This window comes from Habropoda laboriosa, unplaced genomic scaffold, assembly GCF_001263275.1.
Source record: "Habropoda laboriosa isolate 0110345459 unplaced genomic scaffold, ASM126327v1 scaffold57, whole genome shotgun sequence".
NCBI lineage: Eukaryota > Metazoa > Arthropoda > Insecta > Hymenoptera > Apidae > Habropoda > Habropoda laboriosa.
Window position 1 is genome coordinate 2,535,101 of NW_017100229.1, and position 25,256 is coordinate 2,560,356.

At 45.0% G+C, this 25,256-nt stretch overlaps 1 protein-coding gene across 4 annotated transcripts in view; it reads right to left on the reverse strand.

The window, feature by feature from the left end:
* Nucleotides 1–558: 558 nt before the first annotated feature.
* LOC108571294 (serine/threonine-protein kinase 26) overlaps nucleotides 559–25,256 on the reverse strand; it is a 93,640-nt gene continuing 68,942 nt past the window's right edge. For 2 of the 4 annotated variants that reach the window (XM_017933297.1, XM_017933296.1), the window contains exons 2-10: nucleotides 12,842–13,066; nucleotides 3,741–3,906; nucleotides 3,396–3,553; nucleotides 2,639–2,824; nucleotides 2,328–2,473; nucleotides 1,970–2,252; nucleotides 1,537–1,869; nucleotides 1,231–1,457; nucleotides 559–966 (exon numbers count right to left, since the gene is read on the reverse strand). In XM_017933297.1, coding sequence (XP_017788786.1) covers nucleotides 957–966; nucleotides 1,231–1,457; nucleotides 1,537–1,869; nucleotides 1,970–2,252; nucleotides 2,328–2,473; nucleotides 2,639–2,824; nucleotides 3,396–3,553; nucleotides 3,741–3,906; nucleotides 12,842–13,066 — 1,734 coding nt within the window. In that variant the 3' untranslated portion in view covers nucleotides 559–956. Of the gene's footprint in view, nucleotides 967–1,230; nucleotides 1,458–1,536; nucleotides 1,870–1,969; nucleotides 2,253–2,327; nucleotides 2,474–2,638; nucleotides 2,825–3,395; nucleotides 3,554–3,740; nucleotides 3,907–12,841; nucleotides 13,067–21,376; nucleotides 21,926–25,256 lie in introns of all 4 variants that reach the window. The other 2 variants (XM_017933295.1, XM_017933294.1) reach the window with 2 other exon arrangements.

A 25,256-nucleotide genomic window follows, 5' to 3' on the forward strand; every position in this document is an offset into this window, starting at 1 on the left:
ACAATCTAAAAGAAAAATTGACGATGATAGTGCATGTTCCGGATGTATCTACAATGAGGCAAGATCCCTTCAACGAATAACCCTTTCGCCATCCATCGGACCAAACGGCTTCGACCTACGCTATTTTTATCTCTTCCTGTTCTTTTTCAGGTTGCGTCGATACCGAACACGAAGAACGTACAAAGAATCCTGAACGGGTGGTTGCACGATTTGCAAAAATATTTCTCAACTATCTCCTACTACCTTTTTTTCTTGCTCTTTTCATCTTCACTTTTACTTAATTTTTTTTTTCTCTCCAAATACTAACTTTCAACGATCGGAGGGGGGGAATCGGGGGGAAGGGCTAATATCTTTTTTTCTTTTTTTTTTTTTTTGTTTTAAATCTTTTTAAAGAGTTTTAACGGTAACTGTCACCCTCGCGCGAGGGCGAATTGGATGGTATAATTTTCTTCTTACTTTTATTTTATTTTTTTTCTTCATTTACTGTAGTAGATAAATCTCTAAATATTTTGCTCTGTTCTCAAACGGAAAAGAAAAACGAACGAATTCTCTCTCTCGCGCTGATAAATGTCGCTAATAATAATTTTTCATCTCTGTAGCTACGGAGCACTTCGCGTCGAACCGGACAAAGGAGGCAGGATTAATCGGATAAAAGTTGCTACGAACTCGACGAGCTCTCTCTCTCTCTCTCTCACTCTCTCTCTCTCCGTCGAGTCTAGTCACTTTGCAGACCTGAAGAAGAAGAAGGGGGGAAAGAAAAATTGTCCGGGGCCGTTACAGCGACGTTCTTCTTCTACTCTGCCCATCTCTCTCACGTTCGGATCCGGCGTTCGTCAACAACGTATACCGGCTCATACGGAATTAATTAACTCTGATAAACGAGAAATAACGAATCGTTACAACGTCAGGATGTTCTCGGACCACAATCTCTTGCGAACCCTCGCCCTCTCGCGTCCCTACGTATCCCTGGAAAAAAGTACAACTTCATACTCCGGCGAATGGGAAAAGCAGCGGAATATTATAATCGTGTCGTGCTGGATGAAATACTGGACGGACAAAAGAAGAAAAGAGAAAGAAAAGAAAAACTGCAAACGTGAAAAGAAATAGCGGCAAATTCCCCATTGAGGTCGGTGAAGATGATAAAATAAAGGATGAAATTTATTCCGATAAAAGAAATTACAATGGAGAAAGCGGTTAGTTGCGGAGAGTGTAAATTTCAAGAATGTTTACCTCAGGATCACTTTTTCCATCAGCATAGACAGACGACCATCCGAGTGATTGGAAGGAAGTAAGGACTTGAGGAGTTCCCTGATAAGGGCCTCGGTCATTCCAGGCGAAGTGCGTTCCGCTGTCTCGAACGCGCTGCGTAGTTCTTCTATCGCGCCTCCATTCTTGCCGATACCGCTTCCGCCCTCGCCATTATTGTCTCTTGCCGAATATTGATGCTTCCGTTGAAGCTGCGAGACACAATAGGCATAGGAACGTTATTTCCACGTCCAACTTAGTTGGAAAGAGTTACAGAAGAGACATAGTCACCTCGGAAAGGAGAGGTAAAACGACGCCAGAAAGAGCTGCGCTTCGCGGATGTTTCAGTTCCTGCGAGCTCCTCGGTCTCGGTTTGTCCTCGCTGCTACCCCTTCTCATATCCTTCGTACTGCTCTTCCATTCCCTGTCCCTGTCCCTTCCCCTGTCCCTCTCCCGTCCCTCTCTGTCACGTTCCCTGTCTCTGCTATCTCTGCTGTCTCTGCTGTCTCGCATTTCCTTCAACTCCCTCATCGAGGAATCCTGATTGAAGTCCTGGTAATCCCGCTCCTCTCGTTTCTCTCGCGTGTCCACGGGAGGCGGTGGCGCAGCCTCGTGTGGTCGGGACTGCAAAGAGAGACACGATTGAACTCCGGCGATATTAAACGTCGAAATTATTTTTAATTTCTCTTAGAATAGGTACGGAGAATTTGATTGAGACACTCACCGGCGTGTGCTTCGCTTGGGCATCGCGCACCGAGTCCCTCGACTCGCTGCTGTAATGATTCAACGTGGAATCCTTGGGCGGAGATCTCGAGGCACCGTTCGCGTGTGGCTTCGTCTGTTGATTGTGATTCGTCGATCTGTGATTTGGAGTGTGCGTCAGGGTCAACGAGGCAGGTTGCTCGTCCAAAGGTAGCATAGGAACCACCGAACCCTTCACACCGTGCGGACCCTTCACCGTCATTATCCATGGCTCGTCCATGTCGCTATCCTGCTTCGATTCTTCCCTGTAACGTGGATCGATCGTCGTATCCAAACGAGAACACCGATCGCAGAAGGATCGATTAAAGTAGAGTACTTACGAATCCGAATTTTCACTCTCCGTTTCAGATTCTTCGCTACGCTGCGACTTCCACTTTTTGTACCGGTCTATTAGGTCGATCAGGTACGAATTTTTCTTCGCTTTCCTGATGAACTGGAACTTTAACAGCTCTTTCGCGGTTGGCCTCTATAATGCGAGAAGAAGAAACTGGAATTACAGACTCCGGTGGAACTCGTGACACGAGAACGAAGACAACACCGAAGATTGTTACGTTGGGTACGTGCTCGTAAAGCGAAAATTAGCAAGCAGACACAGAGCACGTAGCCTCTGGTTGGATGAAAATCAACTCACGTTTTCCGGGTCCTTGTTGAGACAGGCCTCGACGAACTCCTTGAACTGTTTCGTGTAATTTCCGGTTAGTTGGGGCGGATTGTTCTTCGGTATAAGGAACAGGACCCTCATGGGATGCAGCTCGCTGTTAGGCGGCTCTCCCTTGGCCAATTCGATCGCCGTGATGCCTAGCGACCAAATGTCAGCCTGTGGAACAAGCGTTCGTCGCTTTACAACCGGCCGAGGTGTTAATTAGACGCTAATCACGACGTGACCGTTCTCTCTGCCTTCCGGAAATTGCCTGCAGGGATTACGTAGAAGGACAACGGGTCACTTGTTCCAAAGATTCTCAAAAGTGAACTACTTTGACCCTGTTACGTAGAAGGTTAGGTGAGAACTGATAAGGACGTCAAATTAAAATACTAATTATACCGCTCGATACTTTCACACGTTCCTCTTTAAAAATACTTGGAAAATCTGTTATGCTTTCGGTGTACGGTGAAAATGTACAGGGATAAAGAGAGGTAGGCGATTAAAGTTTCTAGAAAAGACCGCAGAAGAGGTAAACAAGGTAACCACGTTGAGGTTGTACGGGGATGGAAAGTCAGAGGCAGGTAATAAAATTAAATCTGCCAGGTATACGTGACCGGCGTGTATACCTAACCTAACCTAACCAGTCGGAGCATTGGCCTCAAGTATGAGAAACAGCCAGATGAAAAATATGCTTTTATAATTTGCGACGGGGAATTGTCGTTTTCCCTTAGTCTCGAGTTATTACCTTGGAATCGTAGGAGGCTTGCTTGATGACTTCCGGTGCCATCCAGAACGGCGTCCCGACGAAAGTGTTCCGTTTGCTGGTCGTGTTGGTCAACTGTCCGGCCACACCAAAGTCCGCTAATTTAACGTCGCCCATTTCGCTCAACAGAACGTTCGCCGCTTTAAAACAAACGAATACAGTCAGCAGAAGAGCTTTGATTAAAGTGTCGTCCTCTCTCTCTCTCTCTCTCTCTCTCCTTTCTTTCCATTCATTTAATAAACGCTAAATGCAAATTAATTTTCTACTCTTTCTATTTTTCTTTCTTTCTTTCTTTTTTGCTTTGCTTTGGTTGGTCGGTAAATGCACCTTTAATATCGCGATGAAGCTTCCGTTCGCTGTGAAGATAATCCAGCCCTTTGAGCACCTCGCGCAATATCACCGCGATGTGCATTTCCTCGAAGCTACCGGCCTTCATCAAGTCCAGGGCCGAGCCGCCACCCAAGTACTCCATAATAATCCATAGTTTCGTACCCTGCAAACAGAGAAAGATCCACGCTGTACGAAACGATCGCGTCTGGAAACTTTACCTTTGCCATCTCTCCGCAGTGTCAGGCCCATCGTTTTTCACTCTACCGTCCACAGTTGCTAAAACTGTAGCAACATTTGCCAGAGCTGTATAGCTCTATACTGAAATTCCGCGAATTCGTTAATGAAAATGAAGAATCTGGCCGGCAAGCCAAATTAATGAAAATAGACACCACGAAATCCTCGAAGATACTCTATTTGTGGAAAAAGGTGAACCTCGAAGACGCACGATTCGAGATGATTTCGAAATCACGCGTGTTACTCGTGTACAACTTCGATTGGTACACGCGGCACGTTTTTTCTCTCTTTTGTTGCACGAATGCGCTTCGCGGCTTCGTCGATAATTATATCCGACATCGATGTCCAATCACTGTGCTCCTGGGCAACCGGGTGCAAAGCTGATTCATCGGTTATCCGATAATCGCGTTCTCGTAATCGACAGATTAATCAGTGGTTCGCACAAGGATGTTCAAGACTCTCGGCTGCTCTTTGGTCACCGGGTTGTGAAGGAGTCATTAAGCAGCAGCCGGGATTGAAGGCGCGAGAACAGGATGATGACTCGGTACATAGCCGTGCTCGATCATCTTCGAGAGCTGGGGAAAAAATGATAGTCAAGGTAACACCGTTGCGAGGAGGAGACAAATAAACGGTTCACCGGATTCATCCACGATGGATCAATGCGGCCTTTCACAGATCGACCGATATAGACTCTTATCGCGGCGAGGTATCGTTGCAGAAACATTGTTATTGACTTTGACAGCTATTATCAGCTGCATCAATGAATAGTACGCTATTGTTTCTTTTTTATTGAATTTCTACCAATCGATAGTGTGCTACTTTTCTAACTTCTCTCGCAGTTTCTGTAACTCTCGTCGAAATATTGAGAATTCTATTCATATTAGAATTCTAGGCTGAAGAATATCGACGCGGTAAATCAAGCAGAAATAAAGGAGAAAACGAGCGTTCGTGGAGTACTTTTGAAGACCTTTCTATCATGTATCCAGTCGTCACTGGAGGAACTTGTGCGGTTGACAGGAACCGATACTTTATGGGGTATAATTTTCACGTAGCAAGCGTAGAAGGGTGTCCAGGTCTCTCGACTAGTGGCCCTACATTCATAAGACACGGGGAGGAGCGTGTATGGCTGGCCATAAAATGGCACCATTTATCATCGTCCTACGGTCAGGAGGCGCAACGCGCTGCGTTTATTCTCATGTAGATCCTACGTACGACGTAGGTGGCCATAGCCCTTCCTCCCCTCTCTCCTACTCTCTCTCTTTTACTCTTTCGCGAGGGTTCGTTCAACCCGGTTTTCAACCAGGCCACTTGTACACACGCAAAACGACGGGGGTTGCTAAATCATTCCCCTCTATCCTCTAGCCAGACACTTCCTCCTTCTTCCACTCTCGCTCGCGCGTATTTCGCTTCGAGAACCGAAAAGGGGATGGGGCGAGGTAAACGCGAGCCACCGAGGAAGGCATTACGATGCTTCTCTCTCTTGGATCTCACTTCGTCAGCCGGATCTTCTTGTTCTTTTTACGCCGAAGGATTTCGTCGCGCGTGTGTCTCGCGTCGAGGGTTGCAAGTAGGAAAAATGTCGCTTCTCAATTTCTTTCGGGCTCTTTGTGTTATTATTCTCTTTCTTCTTCTTCTTCCGAGAGGAAGAATGTTATCCTTTCTTCTTTTCTCTCGCCTTTCATGAATATCGCGCGGTGCTTTCAATTAAGAGGTGCAAGGTGGAGTTTAATTAGTGTTGGGTACCGATAATAGTTTCAACTACTTGTTAACCCTTATCGGACGCTAGCTTTGTATACGTGATTCTCACCAGGTTGTAGTTGTTTTCAGTAAATATGCGTCTTGTCACCTCATACGTGCCTTGCGACCGTTAAGGGTTAAATAGGATGGTATATGTGTCTTGCGACAAAGTTGCGATCGTCTGTAAACGTGTCAGGTTTATTTTAGACGTTTCGGCGAGTTCACGAGCTGTTTCACTCCTGATGACCGCGAGGATGTCTAGTCTTGGACTTGGTTCTTTCTATTTTCGGCTATTTCGTCGTATCGCAGGGTGGACTGGCTCGTATTTCAGACGGACAGGTTGAAAGAGGGGGGCGATAATCCGACGTGACCGATTAAAACAAAATATGACATTAATCCCGTAGCCGTTTTCGTTCGCCGCGCAGTTGTTAGCGATTCTTTTATCACACGGATAGAGACGAGACCGGTGAACGAAGAAAACAGAACAAAAAACGAGTAGAAAAAGGAGGAAAAAAAATATAGAGAACTGCTTTTCAGTTTAATGAATGTCGCCTCGCGTTAAAAACAGCCCCGTCACGAGTGTGTCACGTCTGGAATGTCGCCATTCAGACACGTCCTCGAGGAGCGCTGAAAGCGCCGCGAATGAAAATAAGCGGCAACTGATAAACGAACGGGAATTCGTCGAGCCTAATTTTCCGCGGTACCGTTGCCAAATCTGCCGGACAATTAAAGTTTCTGGTGACAGACTAAAACTATTACAATCGAACTCACGCGTGATCATTCATGAAAGTCTTTTATTTTACTTTTTTTAATTATTTTATTATAGTAATCATGAAGGAAGTGTGTGGTGTGGTATAGAAATATTTAGTGTTGTACAGAAGAAGAGATACTTTTAATTATTATTATTACGGTGATCGCGAAAGAACTTCAGGAAAGTAAGAATTTTGCAATAGAAGACCGTGAAAAAGTGCATTAACCTTTTCGCTACGGCGCGCTTGTGACAAAATATGATCGCTATGAACGGAGCGCATTACTGACTAGTCGACACTGAGGTACATTTCATATCTGATTTTTGTTTCCCATATGTTTCCAATATCTGTCTTATAAGATTTAAATGAAATTTGGCAAACGATAATTTTGTCGCAAAAACAAAAAAGAAACAAAAGTATATATGGTATGAACGTATATATACGCTCTTCGTATATGAATGTTCATTCTTCGAGGGCGTATATATACGCCCTTCGGGTTAAGGGTGATTTTCACCACTTCAATGTGGACGATTGTCGATATACAAAAAGACGTGTCAGATATATTTTTGGGAACTACTGTATACCAGAGTTTTGCCGACAAATTCAATGCTTTTCATCCAAAGTTCATTATTTAATTAACTTTGTCGGATTAATTATCTTTTCAAAGTTGAAAAGTCTGAAAAATGTGAATGGTGCCATAATTACGCTTCGCGGTGTAAATATCTTTGTTACACAGTACATTAAGCCATTGACAAACGAGTGTGGATTTTTTCTTCGCGCATTAACGGTGCCCGTCCGTGTACAAGGTGTCGAGGTGGACAACGGAGAAAATTAAAGCAAACCAAGAGGAACGTAAATTCTCGTCGTTGGAATGATCGACTGCCTTTCGATCGTGAGTCGAGATCTCGAGGAGCAGCTGCTGGCTGGGATAAAGGTAGAAACAAACGCAACAAGAAGCATCGTCGTGCAAATATTGCGCGATTTCCAGTCTGTCGCGCTGGTGAATGGGAAAAGAGAGAGGAGAGTCGTCGTCTGCGTGCAAAAGCAGAGCTTCCCTCTGTAGAAAGAAGCAAAAGAACGCCGGACGAACGTGTGATTAATGGCCGATTTTGCTTCTCTCTATCCGCGCGTGTCCTTTTGTTCCTGCGTTTCGCAAAACGGCAGGCGTGCCTCTGGCAGTGATGAACGATGCGACGGAATTAATCTTCACTTGCGCGATATTCGAGCCCTCGCCCCCGATCATTCGCCAGTCCCATTCGCCGGGGCAGAACGTACGATTAATTGCCGATGAATAGCCGACACCTTCTAACAAGCAGATCAATCTTTCGATTGTTCCAACTTGCGAAAGTTCGGAAAATTTCACACGGACAACTGAAGAATTCGTTGAGTTACAGCGGGTAAAACGCGTTTTTTCTGGATACTAGACTATCCGAGCTAAAAAGCATCGTATCTTGAGAACCAATCGATAGATTTACTTGAAACTTAGCCAGGATATACTTGGAAGCTTTACGTAGTACCAGCTAGCTTCGTTTTTTAAAACCTGCAACCCTAACTTTTTTTACGATCGAACAAAGAGGACCGTGTATCGTGACGAAGAAATAAAATTTGTTCGTTCGAATGAAAAATCATATCTTCCACAATTGTTGATATTTTCTAACGAAATATTCGGCGATATCTGGTCCACAGATGTATCTTTCATAGAAAAAAGTTTGATTGAATTTCCGCGTGGAGTTTCCTCGGAAAATATTCTCAAACTCGTATCCCGTTTTCTCGATTTCGATGTAAATCTCCTCTTACGACATAACACTGCAGCGTAGGTTTTTTTTCCGTCGAAGTCACGACTGCTGGTTGAGCAACGATAATCGTGTACCATAATGCAACGGGATACGGGGGAGTTTTTGCATAGCAGAGGGGGAGAAAGAAACGTCGAATTAACCGCGTAACTCTGTCGACACCGGCCACTCTCTGACGAGAGTGAAAGCGGACAATTTCAGCGGGCCGTCAATTAGAGGTAATTACAACCAAACGAGGAAGACGTCAGAAATAAAGTATTACGAGGCGAAAAGAGAAAAAAAAAAAATTCGCGGTTGCTTAGAAGAGGCAGAGATAAGCTAGATTTATCGTTGGATCGTGGTAGAAAGAAAGAAAAAATCGGGGAGATCGGACTTGTTAGAAAAGAGCGAAGGCTCGATTGCGAGAAATCGTCGGGTGTTACATAAAATCATCCTCCTTAACTCGAGCAGCTTTTTTTCGAGGCTGCACACACTTCTGACGAAGTGGTTCACGGTTATTAATTCTGTCGGCGTTAATTTCGCCCTTGCGCTCTTTCAAAGGAAGCAATCTGCTTCGGAGATCTGCTTAACTCACATACACAGTCGACAGGAAGTTCGGGATCTCGAAGGATGGTCCCGTGAAAAGTTTCAGCCACCGAAACACGAAAATCTGACGGAACACCGAAGAATGTAAGGACGAGAGGCAATCGAGGATTGAAAAAGAAAAGAGACAAGGACGAGGAAAGATGGTAATTCGGTTGAAAGGTAGGTCGCTTAGCGTCCAGAGGCCGAACGTTCGCCGGTAATAAGCGTCCAATTAGATTTATTCATTCATAAAATTCGAGATGCTCGTTCCAGCCCGAGCACGCCGCAAGTACGCGCCACGGAGAATCGTCTTTTGTTCGAGAAACAATGAACCGGGCATAATGGAGAAGAAAGGCGCCAGTAGCGGGGAATGCTGCAGGATTCTCGACGCCTAGATGCTGTCCCGATATTCGAATCGCGTGAACTCTGCCAGATTCTTCGTCGATCGAACGAAAAAGGGAAGCAACACAAAAGGGGAAGAGAAAGAAAAGAAATTTTTTCCAAAGACGAGAAATTAATTATTTTCCAACGAAAAACTAGAAGCGGGCAGGCGGAAGTGGCGGGGATACAATTAAATCGGATGGGCAAGGAAGAAGGACTTGAAAAATACTCAATTGTCAATTGGGAACGGTTTGTAATTACTCGCCGGTGGAAAGGAACGAGGTAAAGCATTAAATAATGACGCACCGAAAAGACGGGAATAACGCTGAACAGCATTCACCGACTGGACCCAACACACGTCTACCGGGGAACAATAATAATCCGTCTCTGGGGAGAAAGAGAGAAAGGGAGAAAGAGAGAAGAATCACGACGAAACGCCCCCCTCGTCATCCTCCTCGATGCATCCGGATTGAGAAACGTTAAGGAGTGTCGCCCAAGTAAGACCGCTGTTATTGCTCGCCTCGACCTACCTACAGCCTCGAAATATTCTACGTACGTTACATCTCGCCTGCCTTTTCCACCTCGTCAGATGGAGAAAAAGGGAAAATGTACGGGATTTCTGTATCTGCGATTTCGAAAGCAGACGGTGAAAAAAATCGCGTCTAGACCTGTGAACCAAGGGAGGACTGGAGCCTTTCATCGACTCGCGAGCCGGGCTAGCTGAATTAGCCCTTGGTCCATTAGCGAAAAGGGTTGAAATCAATATGCGTGGACTGCGATCTTGCGAGCTGAATATTCGAGTAATTTTCAACGCTAATACGGATGAATTAGGAAAGGCAAGGTGCTCGTTGAACGAAAAGGTGTTGCTCGAGGGGGCGACGACTGCTGTTAATCAAGCTGGTCCAGTTAACGTTGTTCAACGATGACATCAGGCACGTGGGCAGAATTATTTCGGGCCGACAATTATCGCGAACGTGTCGTCGACACCTGGTATTGTTCGATAGGCGAGAAAAACGGGAAATAGAAGGTGGGACGAGAGGAGGAAGATGGATCCTTGGGTGCAAACGAGCGAAAAGATGGGGGACAACACAGTGGAAAATGAAATCTCGTAGGCGAGCGTGAGGAAATCTCCGGAAGAGGCTGTGCCGTGCTTTTGTTCCCCTCCTCTCTCTCTTCTTCTCGTGGCATCGATGGAGAATAGGTATCGAGAATGAGATTGCGGAGGATCCTTTTGTGCGCGCGGCTGTGATTAATGGCGGCACAATAGCCGCGTGCCGTGGGATATAATCGTACGCAACACACACGGGCGACGGGATCGTTTTTAATGCCGTTATTACCGCGGCACGCCGCGCGATCCTGCAAAAATCAATATCCAAGACATACTTCTCGCCTGACGTAACGCCCCGTAATCTTTTGCTGATACCCGACAATCCCACCGCGATCCTCTAGCTAACACCTCGTGTTCTCTTTCGTTATTGGTAAACCGGGATACGGCGAGAAAGAGACTCGATATCGTAGGATTAGGAACCCCCGAATCCCCCGTCTTATTGTTCAACCGTGTGGTGCTTTCAATATTCACAAGTGTTTCACGCCAAATGAACTTATACGCGAGACTGGCTCTAGCCGGCGTCGAAAACTTTGGAAATTTATGCGACCAACGTGGACGGAGATATCCATCCATTGAAGAGACTACTCGGAAAGGTCACACCTCTGAAAGAACGGTGGAACGAGATGGTCTTCGAAATGGCCTGGACGCTTCTTGGTCCTGCAGGGCCGTAAATCTACCCAAGTGGCTATTGATAATCTGCAGGGAAAGCCACCGTGGTCCAGATTGACAAATGTTCTCTCGTCTGTGAAACTTTCCCTTCAGACGTGCGTGTTTTATGTCTCGCTCGAGACACCACGCTTATGTTCTACTAAAACTGAACAAAATCCTTACTCTCTATACACAACCCTAAACTGCATTCTACCCGACCAACGACAAATGCCTAAATTTAATCAACGAATTCCAGTCCATTAGTTCGGTGTATCAACGATTAGATCCGCGCACTTGGCGACACGCAGCGATCATTATTCTCCATGATATGAGGTGGAATGGTGGGGGAGCGTTAATTGCAAGACAAGGGTAGAAACAAGCTTGTCGATTCCCCGCTGGGAGAGCTCTGACGGAACGAGGAAACGGATTACAAGGGAGGCGAGGCAGCCGGGAGGAATCTGTTCGTTTCCGGGCTCGGGAAGCGGAAAATTAAGATGATTACCTACGAAATGAAGCAGCGCCGCCCAATATTAAGCTCCGTCGAGAAGTTCCCTTAATGACCGCGCGAAACGGTCATTAGCGACCATTAGTTACCCATCCGATTGTACCGTATTTCGATCGAAATATGCCCAACTAAAGTGCAGCCTTACCCTATACACACTTGGAATATCGATCTTGCTGCATCGTTAATGTACCCAACCGGGTTACAGACTGATAGAAAGGTCGACGGAACAGTTGGAAACACGGGTATGCCAGGCCTCCACCGTTCACCGCAGCAACTTGGTGAACCATGACAAGATTCTCGACACGCTTTCGACGGGTTTCGCTGAGACAGGACGCGTTTAAGCTCGATGCTTTTGTTGCGTTGTTCGCCGGTACAGGCTATTTGCGAACTCATAAAGCGGTCAGACGTGTGCACACACATTCCTCGTTGAACTTTCGATTCGGGGAACAGGGTGAATTGACTCCTTAACCCTTTCGTTGCTATGGGGGACTGCAGTTGTCCGCAATAAACTGTGCGCTACGAGCGACCGTGGACAATATTACTTCCCATTGTATGCTTATTTTCTCGATCAAAGTTAACATCGAAAGCGATAAAATGCAATTGGAGAAAAGGTGTCGAGTGTTTCTAGTTGAAAATTTCGCGAAGAAGAGATTCGAAATACTGCGGTGGAAGAAACCAGAGATATGGGATCGAGGAGATAGGGTAACGCTAGAGAAGCATAGAGAAGCACAATTTTATTTCACGACACTCTCGAGCACGCTGAACCGGCCGCAGAGGAAGCGGAAGCGTCTGTGCGACACTGTCCAGCCGGAAGCGATGGTTAACCGACCGTCAAGCCCTTGCCATTCTTCGCGTATGAAAAATGGACGGAGGCGTATCGGCGGAGTGTCTGTAATAGCAGACGAAAAGGGGAGTTTCGTCGTGCAGCTCCGAAAATATTGTGGAAATTCATCGAGTCGGAACGGCGACAGAAAGGCGTGGTACTCTCTCGCCACGGAATTTTTCGTCCAACCTGCAATTCCACCGGCTGCGGTTTTTTTACGCTCGACACGCGTGAACCCAACCACGGTAATTTGTTCTCCGGTGAACACGCATCGACGGACCGTGATTACCTCGAGTGCCCTTTTTCAATTACTATGTACAGCTGCGTGGCATTCCCCTTTTTAACGTATCTGCTGATTGCTGGTGCGCGGCTTAATTGTTGCAAAGTAATTATAAATCGTGGTACAAGGAGCGATTAATTCGCTGTAAATTTCTGCGAGTTACATTATACGACGATGAATTATCTGGTGAAGTTATTATCCATCTTCCGAAGGATGAAACTTGAACATCGCATAGACGTGTGACGATGAAAGATAGGGGAAGATTAAAACGCTTACCTTGAGATAGGACCCATAATACTTGGTAACGTAGGGGCTGTCGCATTGTGACAGCACCATGATCTCCTGTTGTATGTCCTCGATCTCATCTTCAGCCTCCTCGAGATCGATGATCTTGATGGCGACAACCTGCTGGGTCCTATTGTCGATACCTTTGAACACCTCACCGAAACTACCTTTACCGATTCGTTCTTGTTTCGTGAATATCAGCTCGGGGTCCACCTTCTGCAACATCAAACGAAAATCGTCCTTCTTAGATGAATTCTACTCTGTACGGCAGGCAAGTTACGTAGTAGAGAAAGGTTCGCCGCAACGTTCAGGGATTTAGCAAAGTTTTCCGCGGTTTGGCTTTTTGGCAAATTTCGCGGAGACCAAGAGAGGAACCGCAATAGTGAAAGTTTCCACGGACTTTACGGAGGCCTGGCCCTCCCCCCGGCCGCTGCTGTTGCGGTAGTTTTAGCAAATTTCGCAACGACTCGAAACCGCCATATCGCGCGGTTTTTGGCAAACTTGGCCATGTAGGGGAATAGAACGATGAAACTTTTAGCGTGTCAAAAGAAGTAGAATACTGGGTGGCGAGCGTTCGCTGACATTTCTTCCCGTTCGCGATTTTACCACGTTTGCATCACCGTCTGCTGCGTTACATCATCGCGAAAAAGGTAGAGAGGAGAGAAAAAAAAAGAGAATAAAGAATTGAACGCCGCTCGAGCGAATCGCGATTCTTCTGCGTTCTTTCACGCTACGAGGTGTTAAAGTCCACCGTGTAATAATGGAGAATTCGATTTGCCTCGCGGATAGAATTACGGATAGTCTTGTTCTAAAGAGGATCCACGATCCACGTGGGACTTTCTTCGATCACTATGTCCTTCGTGAGTCAAAGAATGCAGTTGCATCGCTGAGAAATGCAGTTCGCCTTGGCTCCTTTCTAACCGATGACACATGACGGCATGGTCGATAGCGGAGAAATGCGTGGACCACGATGCTTTTAATCGAGTAACTCTAACGGATCATTCTATGTTTTGGGGGATATTCGTTGGACTTCTGAAAATTTAAACATTGCTCGTGATGCACAGTGGTTTCGAGTTCTTTATCTTCGAATTGTGCGCGTCTGAATTTTCACAATGCCATTTTCACGATTTCACGTACGTTCTTTCTAAATATCGATTATTCGGCGTAATAAAGACGTTTTTATCGCCGGCTAGAAAGGAGAAGCGGGGGCTAAAAGCGCGGGAATTAAATCGATATCCCGTAAATCCATCGAGGCGCTGAAACGCCTCTCGAACCGCGAGGGCCGTACGGGAAAATTTGCAAAGCAGATTTTCCGCATTTTACCGAGGCGTCTGTCGCGGCTTTTCCCTTTCTCTCTCTCCACACACAACCCTCGCATTCCTCTTTATCTTCAATCTGGTTCCTCTGATACCACGCCTTTCATCTACGTGACTTTTCACGCGCGCAACATGCACACACCGACGCGAAGCGGATTCGCCTCTGAAAAAAAAAAAGAAGAAAGTGACGAGAAAAATGGCGGACGCGTGCGTCTGTTTATCGCCGCTTTCATCTCGTGGACCGAGGAAAATTTTTCTCTTTCCGCAGGAAATGGAATGTCCCGCGGGACGCGTTCCATCTGTCGTATATTAATTTCACCGCGTTGGTACACGCGCGATTCCACCAAACAGATCCATTACAGAAACCCTCGAATCTTGGTCATTACTTAGGAGAGTGATTCAACGTTGTAGGATAGAAATAAATGATAAATTTTTTCATTGGTAGATTGTTCGAAGCACGTAGAATAAGGTAGGGCAAGAACTTTGGGAAATTTAAAAAATTGTGCAAACTAGAAGAATGTAGTGACATACAGCTATAATGAGAAAACTATTATCCTGATTAACCTGAAACTTTTGAAGGATGTTTATACCAGATTTATCTACTGTACGAACCACTGGAGTGATTTTTATTTTTATTACTTTTTCTTTTATTTGGTGCTGGAAGGAAGAGCTACTCAATTTTTAAAGGGCTTAATTGTTCTGGGTATACTGCATGAACTATGTAACGCATGTAGCAAAGAAAACCTGTATTTCACAGTACAAGGCTTACATATTAACGAGAACGAAAAACACCCACTATTCTCGATCTCTTAATCAGAAAGAAAAATTCTTAAAAACTGTTGGAAGTCCAGCGACGGCGGTGTGCCCATTTCGCGACTCGGCTTTCCAATCACGTTCCCCGCGAAGGGAACAGCTTGCAACAAAATCAATCGGCCCGAAAATACCGCGGCAAGTAGGCGAAGAAGAAGAGGGGAGCAGAGTATGGGGAGAAAGAAACGGGGGAACTTGAGAAGTCAAAGTGAAAGAAAGGAAACAGCAGTCTAGAAAAAAAGAAAAAGAATAAATAGTTGCAAGAAAGTTCGAACGGTCGCGATTTCCTCCCCTTTTTTTCCCAGCGTAAACCACTGTCGTTACGACGATTAGAGCCGGCTGTTACCCGCGTTTCCTGGTTGCCAGCAGAAAAGATGGAAAACGACGTGCCACGAGACAGACAAAAGGAATGAAAATCTGCTGTGTACATTCCCTAGACAACCATAGATCTACGCGATGTTGTACACGGTTGGAACAAGAGAGACAGAACTGCACGTGTTCGTGTGCTGTTGCTCTGCAACGGAGTCGAGAGACGGCAGAGGCACATCTTAGCCCCTTTTCTCGTCTGCTCGCATGAAACTCACGACACAAATTATAATTAGCGGGTGTCAGCGGCGCAGAGAGCCGGCACGTAGGTGGTTAAAGTACCGACAAGGGAAGCTGAAGAGCGGCACAGCAAGGGAGAGCTTCGGTGCTACGGTTCTTCATCATTTTCTCCGGATCTTAGCGCAATCACGCCGCATGATAGCCGCGTAATTAAAGGACAGATCGGATACCGGGTCGAAAAGATCCTGCTGCAACTTTATTTCGTATTCTTCTTGATCTAGATGACGATCGTTTGTCATCCACGTATGTGAATAATTAAAGTACAAATTGAACGTCGAATTACTCTCTTTGCTCTAGATACGAATCCAGAGATTACGAGAATTCCACTGGTTTTCGCTCTAATGAAGTTTTCCAACGATTACATTTTTCTTGTAATGATTTCTTGTATCTCGGCAATTAACGCTTTTTCCTCCTGGGATTAGCAAAGTTCCACGAACGCTCCGAGGTTGTAATACTTGCGAATCTCGCTTTTTTTAGTCATTAACGCGGAGGAAGTTCGACGAGAGAGAGAAGAGAAAAAAGGAAGGTAGAATTGTTCTATTCAACGATACTCCGTTAAACGGATAGGTTGATAAGGGTCAGAGAGGTGAGACTCGCTAGTCAGGGACGGCAGTGAATTAGACCGGTGCATGGTCAGACAATTAGCACGGAAGTTGGAAGGGAACGTTGGCGTCTGTTGTTTCTGACTTGCCCCTGCTGATTCTGTTACGCTTCCTCTTCGCGAGAGTAACCAGAATTCTGATGGGCAAGTTACCCGTCCCGAAACTGAATTATCCGGCAGCCTAGTGTTAAAAGGGCCGCGTCTCCGCCGACCCAGTTACGCTCCATGTTGTATAATTGACAGAGTGATACCGCCATCGAACAATTAATCCCCCCGTGACCCATAAAAAACACGCTTGGTGACATTTTACCAAACAATCCTCGAGCGTTCCATTTAATTTTCTAATTTTTTTAACCCGAAACCAGTATCGATTTCGACCGAAGAATCGAAGTGCCGTTTCAGCCGGTGACAATAGAGTACTCGATTAAGCAGAGAGACGATTTACGTAGCACGTGTTAATTAGAAAATAACGTCTCAACTGTTCTCTCTTGTCGACGTCTCGTCTGAGTACGACAGAGTACCATTTCAAACAAGCGCATATATCCTCGAATTTGCCTGTCGAAGCGAGCGTGCCAACTTCCTTACGCTACTTTGGACTTTCGCAACATTACGGGTCTATTTTAGCAACGCGAAGCTATCGGTCTTGTCGACTCGCGGCTTCCAAGGAATTAGTCTTCGAGAACGTGCGAAATCGATCCCGCCGCACACAACAGTCTTCCCATCTACCGCTAAATGCTTCCACAAATTTTACACGGACTCAACTTCCACGAACATTTAACAGAGCAACGTTCAATTGTTCGTCCAATACGCAGAGAGAGAGAGAGAGAGAGAGAGAGAGAAATTGGCTGGTTTCAGATTTCACGATAAACGTTGTATTCCGTCGTAACATACCAACTGCACGGAGTTAATACTCAAGGTGCGACTAGCTGATAGCGAATGCATTTGTATTTGGGTCCTGACGCAGCAGCAAGCGTTCTAGGGTCAATCAGCAGCGTCAACATCGGCAATGATAGAACGAGCAAACAAAATCCGGCGCCACGGGATTATAATGTGTAACCAGATCTCGAATACCTTGGAACAGTGTGTTTCAAAGTTGGACGAGTTTCCTTGAAAATTCACCGAGTCGTTCTTACACCACACTCTACCACCACCTGGCTCGGATAAAAGTAAACTTTCTTACGTCGATCAATTATCGGTTCTCCTCCCCTGTGTTAACGAGGACGGATTGAATTTTCAGCTCCAATTTCCATCGTGCCTGGCGAAAGTCGTGGAAAACCGTTCGACGTTACGTTCGGTGGCGTTTTCACAAAGCGTTACGGGATCGTCGACCCGTGAAACAAGACGTAATAACAGTCCATCCCGATGAAAACGGAGGGACCAGCGACCTTTGATATACTCCCGGGAGAAAGTGAAGGAGAATGGTCCCGTTCCTAGTCAGACAGAGGAACGCGCCACGTGACCGCAGATATATTTTTAATCGCGTCCTTGTTCACGGTGTCGATCGATTTCTTTTCCGCCTTTTTTCTTCTCTTTATCGCGCCAAGTATCGGGAAAACGGCCACGGATCTTTCCTCTGGGCTGTAAATAGTCGTACGTGGTAGCGAGACGTTTTTGATATTATCGATTCCTCGAATTGTCAATTGGAATACCTGCTTAACCCTCTCGCTACGAGATCGTACTTAACGCTGTCGCTTATAAATACTGTTGAAAAGTTGAAAAATACTTGGAACATTGAGAGTGATAAAAATAAGAGAAAAGGAACCTAACCTAACCCCTTGAATTCCAGAAAACGGCGAGGCAAGCAAAAGTGGGCCAGGACGATTTTTTAACGGGGTCCTTAGGTAATTGTCGAAGATTCTTCTGCGTTGGCACGCGGTGTTACAACGCGGCATTTCCATAAAAATCCAATTTACCAGCGCGCGTGGAATGGTATTCGCCGCCGGTTGGCGAGTAAAGATTCTGGACGAGCCCCTCCGAACGCTTCGGCGAACTTCAACGTTCGAAAGTAGTTCAACGAGCGTGTGCGTTAGCGCCATGTGTCGTTCGACCTCGTTTGCCGCGAGAGTAATTCATCGCGCGAGAGGGAGGCTGAAATTAAAGTTTAAACGGCACTTCAGGGCCCGACCAAGTGATTCCGAGCGTGGCGGCGACGGCGAGCGTCGTAGTAGTCGTCGTCGCATCGCGTGCGCTTCGCCTGCTGTGAAATAAATGAAAATCGCCGGGGAAGACGCTTAGGCGCGTGTTTGCCTAAGAAGATAAATCCCGGCTTCTCGCTCTACTAACGGGAACAAAACGCGCATTAGGAGCGCGTAACCACGGTACACGTTTCTAATTCCACGAGAAACAGGCTCGTTTCGCTGCTCGCTATTATATCTACACTGTTGCTTCTTTCTTTTTCTATTTTTGTTCCCTTAATGAATCGAGTAGTTGAATGGAGAGAGAACATTTTTCAATTCGTTTCAATCTGTTTCCAGCGTTCGAGATGTAGGAAATCTGAATTTCTCCTAAACGAATTGCCCTCGAAGGATGATCAACTTAGATCCCGTAATTGTCTCGTAAGCTCCGTGGACCGGTCGTAATTCGATTCTCAACTTTATTCTCCACTCCCCTCGTCGTCCAGCTCTCCTACGATTCTTTTTCCAGAGAAGACGCGAATACGTTTGAGATGCTATCCAGGTGTATGACGAGGATAAACGAAAGATTGCCAGAGAATGAGGTAACTGTTTCTCAGGCCTGGCACGGTTTATGCATATACACGAGAAACAATAAAGCAATGGAATATTAATAGTAGAAGAAACGGTCGACACAGAAACGCGCTTGTGTGTGTGTGTGTGTGTTAAACGAATATTCGTTTTATAGTGGACGCTTTGAAACACAAACTTCGAGAGACGACCTAACGGAATCCATGGGCTCGACGCCGTTTCGAGATGCAGCTCACGAGCCACGGTTAGCTTAGAACGATACCACTCGCTGGAAACTTACGTGCGATACACACCCGTCGCTCTTTACTTATGTATGCGAGTCGAGCGTGCGCCCCGTGTCGATACAATATGGACAATCACGTGCAGAATGCAGCAACGATTGCATATGGCGGATTGAAATTGCATCTTCTCTTCGGTAATTCATCTCTCGTGTACCAGCTGCTCCCGGTTCGTATTAAATTGGAATATTCAAAATTGGCAAATTCGAGAATGAACGTCTCTCTCCCTCTCTGTCCTTTCTCTTTTCGAAGGAGAGAAAAATCCTAGGAATTTCTGGTGACGCACATTCCGCATCGTTTATAGTTCATCCTCGTCCGAAATAAACTTTTTTTCGAGGCTCGTAAGGGGACCCAGAGGAGTCGAGAGTCGACCTTGCGCTGGCCTCGTACGAACGAGGGAAGGTAGTAAAAAGAAGAGAAAAAAGAGAGAAGAAGAAGAAAAAAAGAGCACACAGCCTCCGAGAGATCTTACGGTCCTCGAGAATCCTGTTACACCGGTATTTCCTCGCTGCACCGGGATAATCTTTATAAGACGTTCTTTTGTCGATGTCTTCTCTTTTGTCCAGCTTAGCTTTCCAATTATTATCCGCTAGAGAGAGGGAAAGAAAAACGACCATTCGCTGGACGAATAATTGCCTCATGGTAGCTGGTTATGATTTTAATTGATCCTAACTACGGCCGAAGAAACGAACTTTCAAGAAATTCTTCATCTCCCCGGCGATGTAGATTCTTCGAGTTGGGAAATGTTCCCTCTTTTCTCGCTACCGAGGGGAATAAAACGTATCGGACAGTGAGTATCGGTTTTCGTTCGACCGCAAATTACGCTCAGACCGTTTCTTCTCTTTTTCATTCTCAGATAGTCCGTCTCCTCCCGAAGCGTTCGATCGAATTGCTCGAAACGCGACACCGAGACCACTTTCTAGCATCTCTCGCCGTGTCTCAGGTTGCCCACGGGACTCTCTGAGGTTAGGGTTAAGCAAAGCTTCGCTGCGAAAACTCCTCTCTCTCTCTGTCTCTTCTCGAGATGGCTGGTTCACGTATTCCCTCCGCGTTTCGTGTCGTGCGTGTCGATGTCAATCTCAAGGATTACGTACGAACAGGCTCTTCCTTACCGGGAAAGATTAAAAAACTCGAGGATTTTTGTCAGTGGTAACAGCTGACACATCCTCGAGAAACCCATGTGTCACGCCATTCCTCTTTCCTTCGTTTTATCCAATTTCTTTTTTCGAAACACTTTAAAGTCGAATGTAACTTGCGCGTTCTTTTTTCTTCAAATACTAGTACACAGACACGCGGGACTGTGGGGTACATTTTAAAAGGATTTTAAGATTCGAGACGAGCTTTAAATGATAATTTAAGCCTGCCTCTTGGAGTTTCTCTTTTTTAAATCGGAGACAAAGGGGACACCAGGTAGGTATCGTGATATTCCTTCACGGATCGTTTTAAGCCTCATGTGGTATTCCGCTGCGCGCTTTTCTAGATACCCGCGACGCATAAGAGGATTCCTGTTCCCTCGTCGCCTTTCTCTTTCTCCGTCGCTTGTCCTCCACGTTTTTTCTCACCGTCACCGAAACTAGTCGAATGCAAAGTAGCCGCTGTTCGACTGAGAATGACAAATTACCTCTTAATTATGTTTTCTAGAGGCCAAGTTGCTTAGAATAAATGTGCTTCAACAGCCCACCCACATACACGTGACAACCCTCGGAGTATTTAACCCTTTTACCGCTGGCCACTTGAAAATAAAGTGCTTGTGCATGGCCGAGTTATGGCAGCGATCTCGAGTTAATTTCTCGCTGTTTTCTTCAAGATTTTATGCAAAGGCAAAACGGAGAAACTTGACAATTCCGTTCGTTTCGTAAAAAAAAAACACCCGAACGATTAGCTTCAAACATCTTTAGACGTTGTTCGTACACAATGGCTTCGTGAAACGCCTGTAGGCGTTGTTGGTAGTCAAAGGGTTAAGAATGGATCAAGAATTAGGCGCACGTAGTCTGTGTTACAACATCTTCAATAACAACTGTCGAATAGTATACAGACCCGTACCAAAGTTCCTTCCTAACACCCCTAAACACCATCAATTCATCGCTCTCTATGAAATTTCAGCGGTGAAAAAATGAGCAAGAAGAAGTCTAGATACATAGAGAGAAAAATAGGGAATTCTCCCCTAAAAGATACGCGCGAGAGAGAGAGTAAAAGACGCTGGTCGAACTCACCGAAGGGGTGGTGCTCCTGTGAGCTCCCGGCTTGGAATGCGGAAGGGACGTGCACTTAGGGTTGCCATTGCCAGGGGGCCTTTGGCTCTCCCTTCTGGAGGGCGGTGGCGGCGGATGCGACAGAGGCCTGCCCGTGTTCCTCGGATGCTGTGGCCCTTGAAATTGCCCCCAGGACTGGCGTGGCACGTAGCCGACGTAACCGCCGGAAACGAATTGCGCGGACCCGTTCAGATGTGGCGGCGTCATTACCGCCGTCTGCTGCGGCTGACCGCCGTTTCGCATCTTTTTTTTCCTGCTTCCCACCTCCTCTCGTTCGCGTGTTCTTTTTCCTTTTTTTTCCTGTTTTCTTTTTTCCTCCTCGTCCAAGCAGTTATGTCAAATCAGCACACACTTAGCTATGCTCGATCACTAGGTCAACATTCCGCACACGCAGCTGTTCCACGCTCCTTTGCTGCAACTCCTTCGTCGCGCTCCCTCGTCGCCGAGCATTTGAGAGACACTTTTTTTCCTTCTCTTCGATAGACTTCGCCACCTTTCTGTACAGATTTCCTTCTTTTTTTGTATTAGACGTAAAGGTGGAATTCGACGGGGATTTTGTGGAATTCCAGAACGAGAAGTGCCATGTGAAATCGGTGGTAACAGAGCTATTATCTTATCGTCGAACCAGTCTCGACGAGCAAACAGCGGTGAATCGACTTATGTGTGAGAGAAGTAGTAGCCAGGATTGCGTACGTAACCGAGTACGGAGGGAATCGTCACGCGATTTTAATCGAATCGAATACGCCTCGAGGAGTGATTCGAACGGTGGTTCACCCTGTATTTGGGACAGCCTACAAGCCACCCGGTCTCTCTATCGATACCGCGTGCGTTGAATTTCGATTCTGTCGCGGTTTTGCCCGATCAATCTCATTCTCGGTTGACCCAGATTATCATCGATATCGGTTTATCTATTCTTGCTAACGGTGTCGTCAAGTTTTTGTCTCGTTTTTTCCCTTCAGGATACTATCAATTCTTCTATCTTTCTAGAATTAGTTCTCCTGCATTTTCTCGTCGAATTCACGGAAAAACAAATCGTGTCTTCCGCGAACAACTATACCTTCTACGGAGATAAAAGTGAATACGAATTGGAACCTGTGAAAACGACTTGGAGCAAAGAAATCCCTTTGAACCGTTGAGAATACAGCTCCCGCCTTTTTGACACCAAAGCAACGAGACAAATTGGAGCAGCTATCTACACGTAAAATCGCCTCTTCTCAAATTCCTTCCTATTCCCTGGCTTTTCCTCGAAAAAAAAAAACCCCCGGCTCTTTTGCCTCCAGGGTTCCTGACACCCGGTGTAATAGCCACGCTGCTCCAAGACCTTTTGTCTTCTTTCTATGAATTATCGAGGCCAGAAGTTAGACAAAAGGGAAGAAAGGAGCGCGACTGGTCTCTGTTTCGTATAAAGGAACGAGATTTATGCGCCACTTCAAAGCACACCGGTAGCATGAAGCTCGCGCATTCCACGCTTTACGAGAATAGCTTTCAGCCAAACTCATCGTCGCGTCTATCCTCATCCTATAAACCGAGATACCGTGTCGTAAAATCGACGCTGAAAAATGTTGCGCGTCGTTAAACGAAAAGTTGCTTCTACGCTGTTTTCAAACAACAACACACACCGTGCGTTGTTATCGAGAGAAGCGAACCGATAATTCCGAATTGCTTCGCGAGGGACTATTTCAGCCGGTCAATCGAATCCTCCTCGAAGCTGCGCAAACTGTAGCCCGCGATGATTAATTAAACCGCAGGCAAGTTCTGTGCCAAACACAACACTACGAAACGAATAAAAATAGGAGTCACGATGGAGATAATAATCTAGGTCAGCCGAGCAAGATTCGTTGCAGAGGTTCGATCAGATTGAATTTCTGTTTGCACTGGAACGTGAACGGAATACAGTATATTCTCCACAAGTGTCAGACCGCAAGGAAGCTAAACCTGACACTCGTAGAGTCAGGGACTACGTTTTCGAGCCTCGCGCCCGCCTTTGTAGTTTGCCGAACATAGACAAGGACAGCCAATAAAAGATAAGCATGAAACGTGAGTCGAGACAACCAAGCAATTTAAATATCAACTTTTTTAATTTTACGTTTTTTTATTCCGAAATTTTTCTTAACATATTGATGAGATTTTCCAAAATGAAAATGATATCAAACACGACATAATTTTAACAACATTTACTTATTAACACGTTCACTGTCGCACCAGAATTACAGGTTGCTGTCAGACGGCCACAAGAAAATACATTTTAAGCATAGGATTATAGTATTATGCTTTATAATTTGTTTTTTTCAATTGAAAATAATGTCTAGCTAGCTATGACGTTCAAAATTTTTAGTTGACAACATTTATTTTATTTTAATTATTCTAAACATTTGAGGCACTCCAGTCACTGATGACCACCATGGCCATATCGAGGAAACAATCTAATGTTAATACTTATTGAGTGATTAATTTAATTTCATAATATATCGCTTTAGCGAGCCACCGTTTGGTTGCCAATTGTTTATCACATAGAGTCGGCCTATATCCACGTAAAAAAAAAAAAACTGTAGGGTCGATTCCACAAGTGTCAGTAAATTGCAGGGTCGATAGCAGCAGAAAAGCTGCTAAACAATTAGAATTAGATGTAACGATAGAAATTATTGCAATAATGCGTAATGCAATTGAAAAATCGCAGAAAAGTCTGATACAAATGTTTGAAAAGTAAAATATATAAGATGAGATACAGTATCTTACCACGTAATGTAACTTTTTATTGTGTAACACATTAAAAACACTGTTTGGGAAAAATTTGTCACAGAATTGCATTTCTTATTTAATCTTCCTTTACTGCTACTTCTTGTGAAATTTTATGCCAGAAAATTGAAGAAATTCTTCTTTGTGTTTCGTAGGCAATTGATTGCTAATTTGCTATTGACAGATCGATGTTAAAATTTGATGTTAAATGGAACTCTCATATCTAACATAGTATCTGAATAATTTTTCAAGGTATTTTATTAAGAAACGCGCACATAGTGTTCAATTTTCTATCTTAGAATTAACTTACTTTATCTTACGAACTACTTAAAGTTAAAACTTTCGACTGTGTGTGAGAATCAGAGTGTCGACGGGTACGCGTAGTTCTTAGCTTGGTATCCTTTTGCAAAAGTGAGAATTTTCTTTGGAAAAGGATACCAATTACCAGGTCCCACCACGAGGAGGTGACTACGCAAGGGACCCGACAAAAACACATGCCCTACTGGCAGCTCTCTATCTTCAGAGATACGCGATTCTCATTCGTAACAAAGGAAATAGATACTTTTATGAAAAATTCGTGTCTTTAGAATAATTCGCGGTACGATATACGAGTGTCTTGTATTTCATTTTCTGCAATGCAATATTAAATTCTAAAAATTTCATACTCTTCCTTAATAGGATGTTGAAAAATTGTAAATCGCGATAGTAAAAATGTAGATGGTATTTTATTAACTATGCTACAAATGAGTCGCGTATCTCTGTAAGAAAGCGCTCACATTGTACTTGGTACAATTTTTCTATCTTATAGTTACTTATTTTATTTTATGGACTACTTAAAAGTAAAACGCACGCATCCCACGACGTCCATCGGTGGATGAATATTTTTTATTGTCTTATGCTAATTTATTTTATCTTACGAACTACTTAAAGTTAAGACACTCGTTCACGCTCACTTCATACTCGGTACAGTTTTCGATCTTAGAATTAATTAAAGCTAACATGCGATAAAAAGGTACATTTTTCAAACATACAATGAAGCACTGTAAGAAAAGTATATTATTAAATTGCAATAGGAGGATAAATTGTTAGGATATCATTATTATAT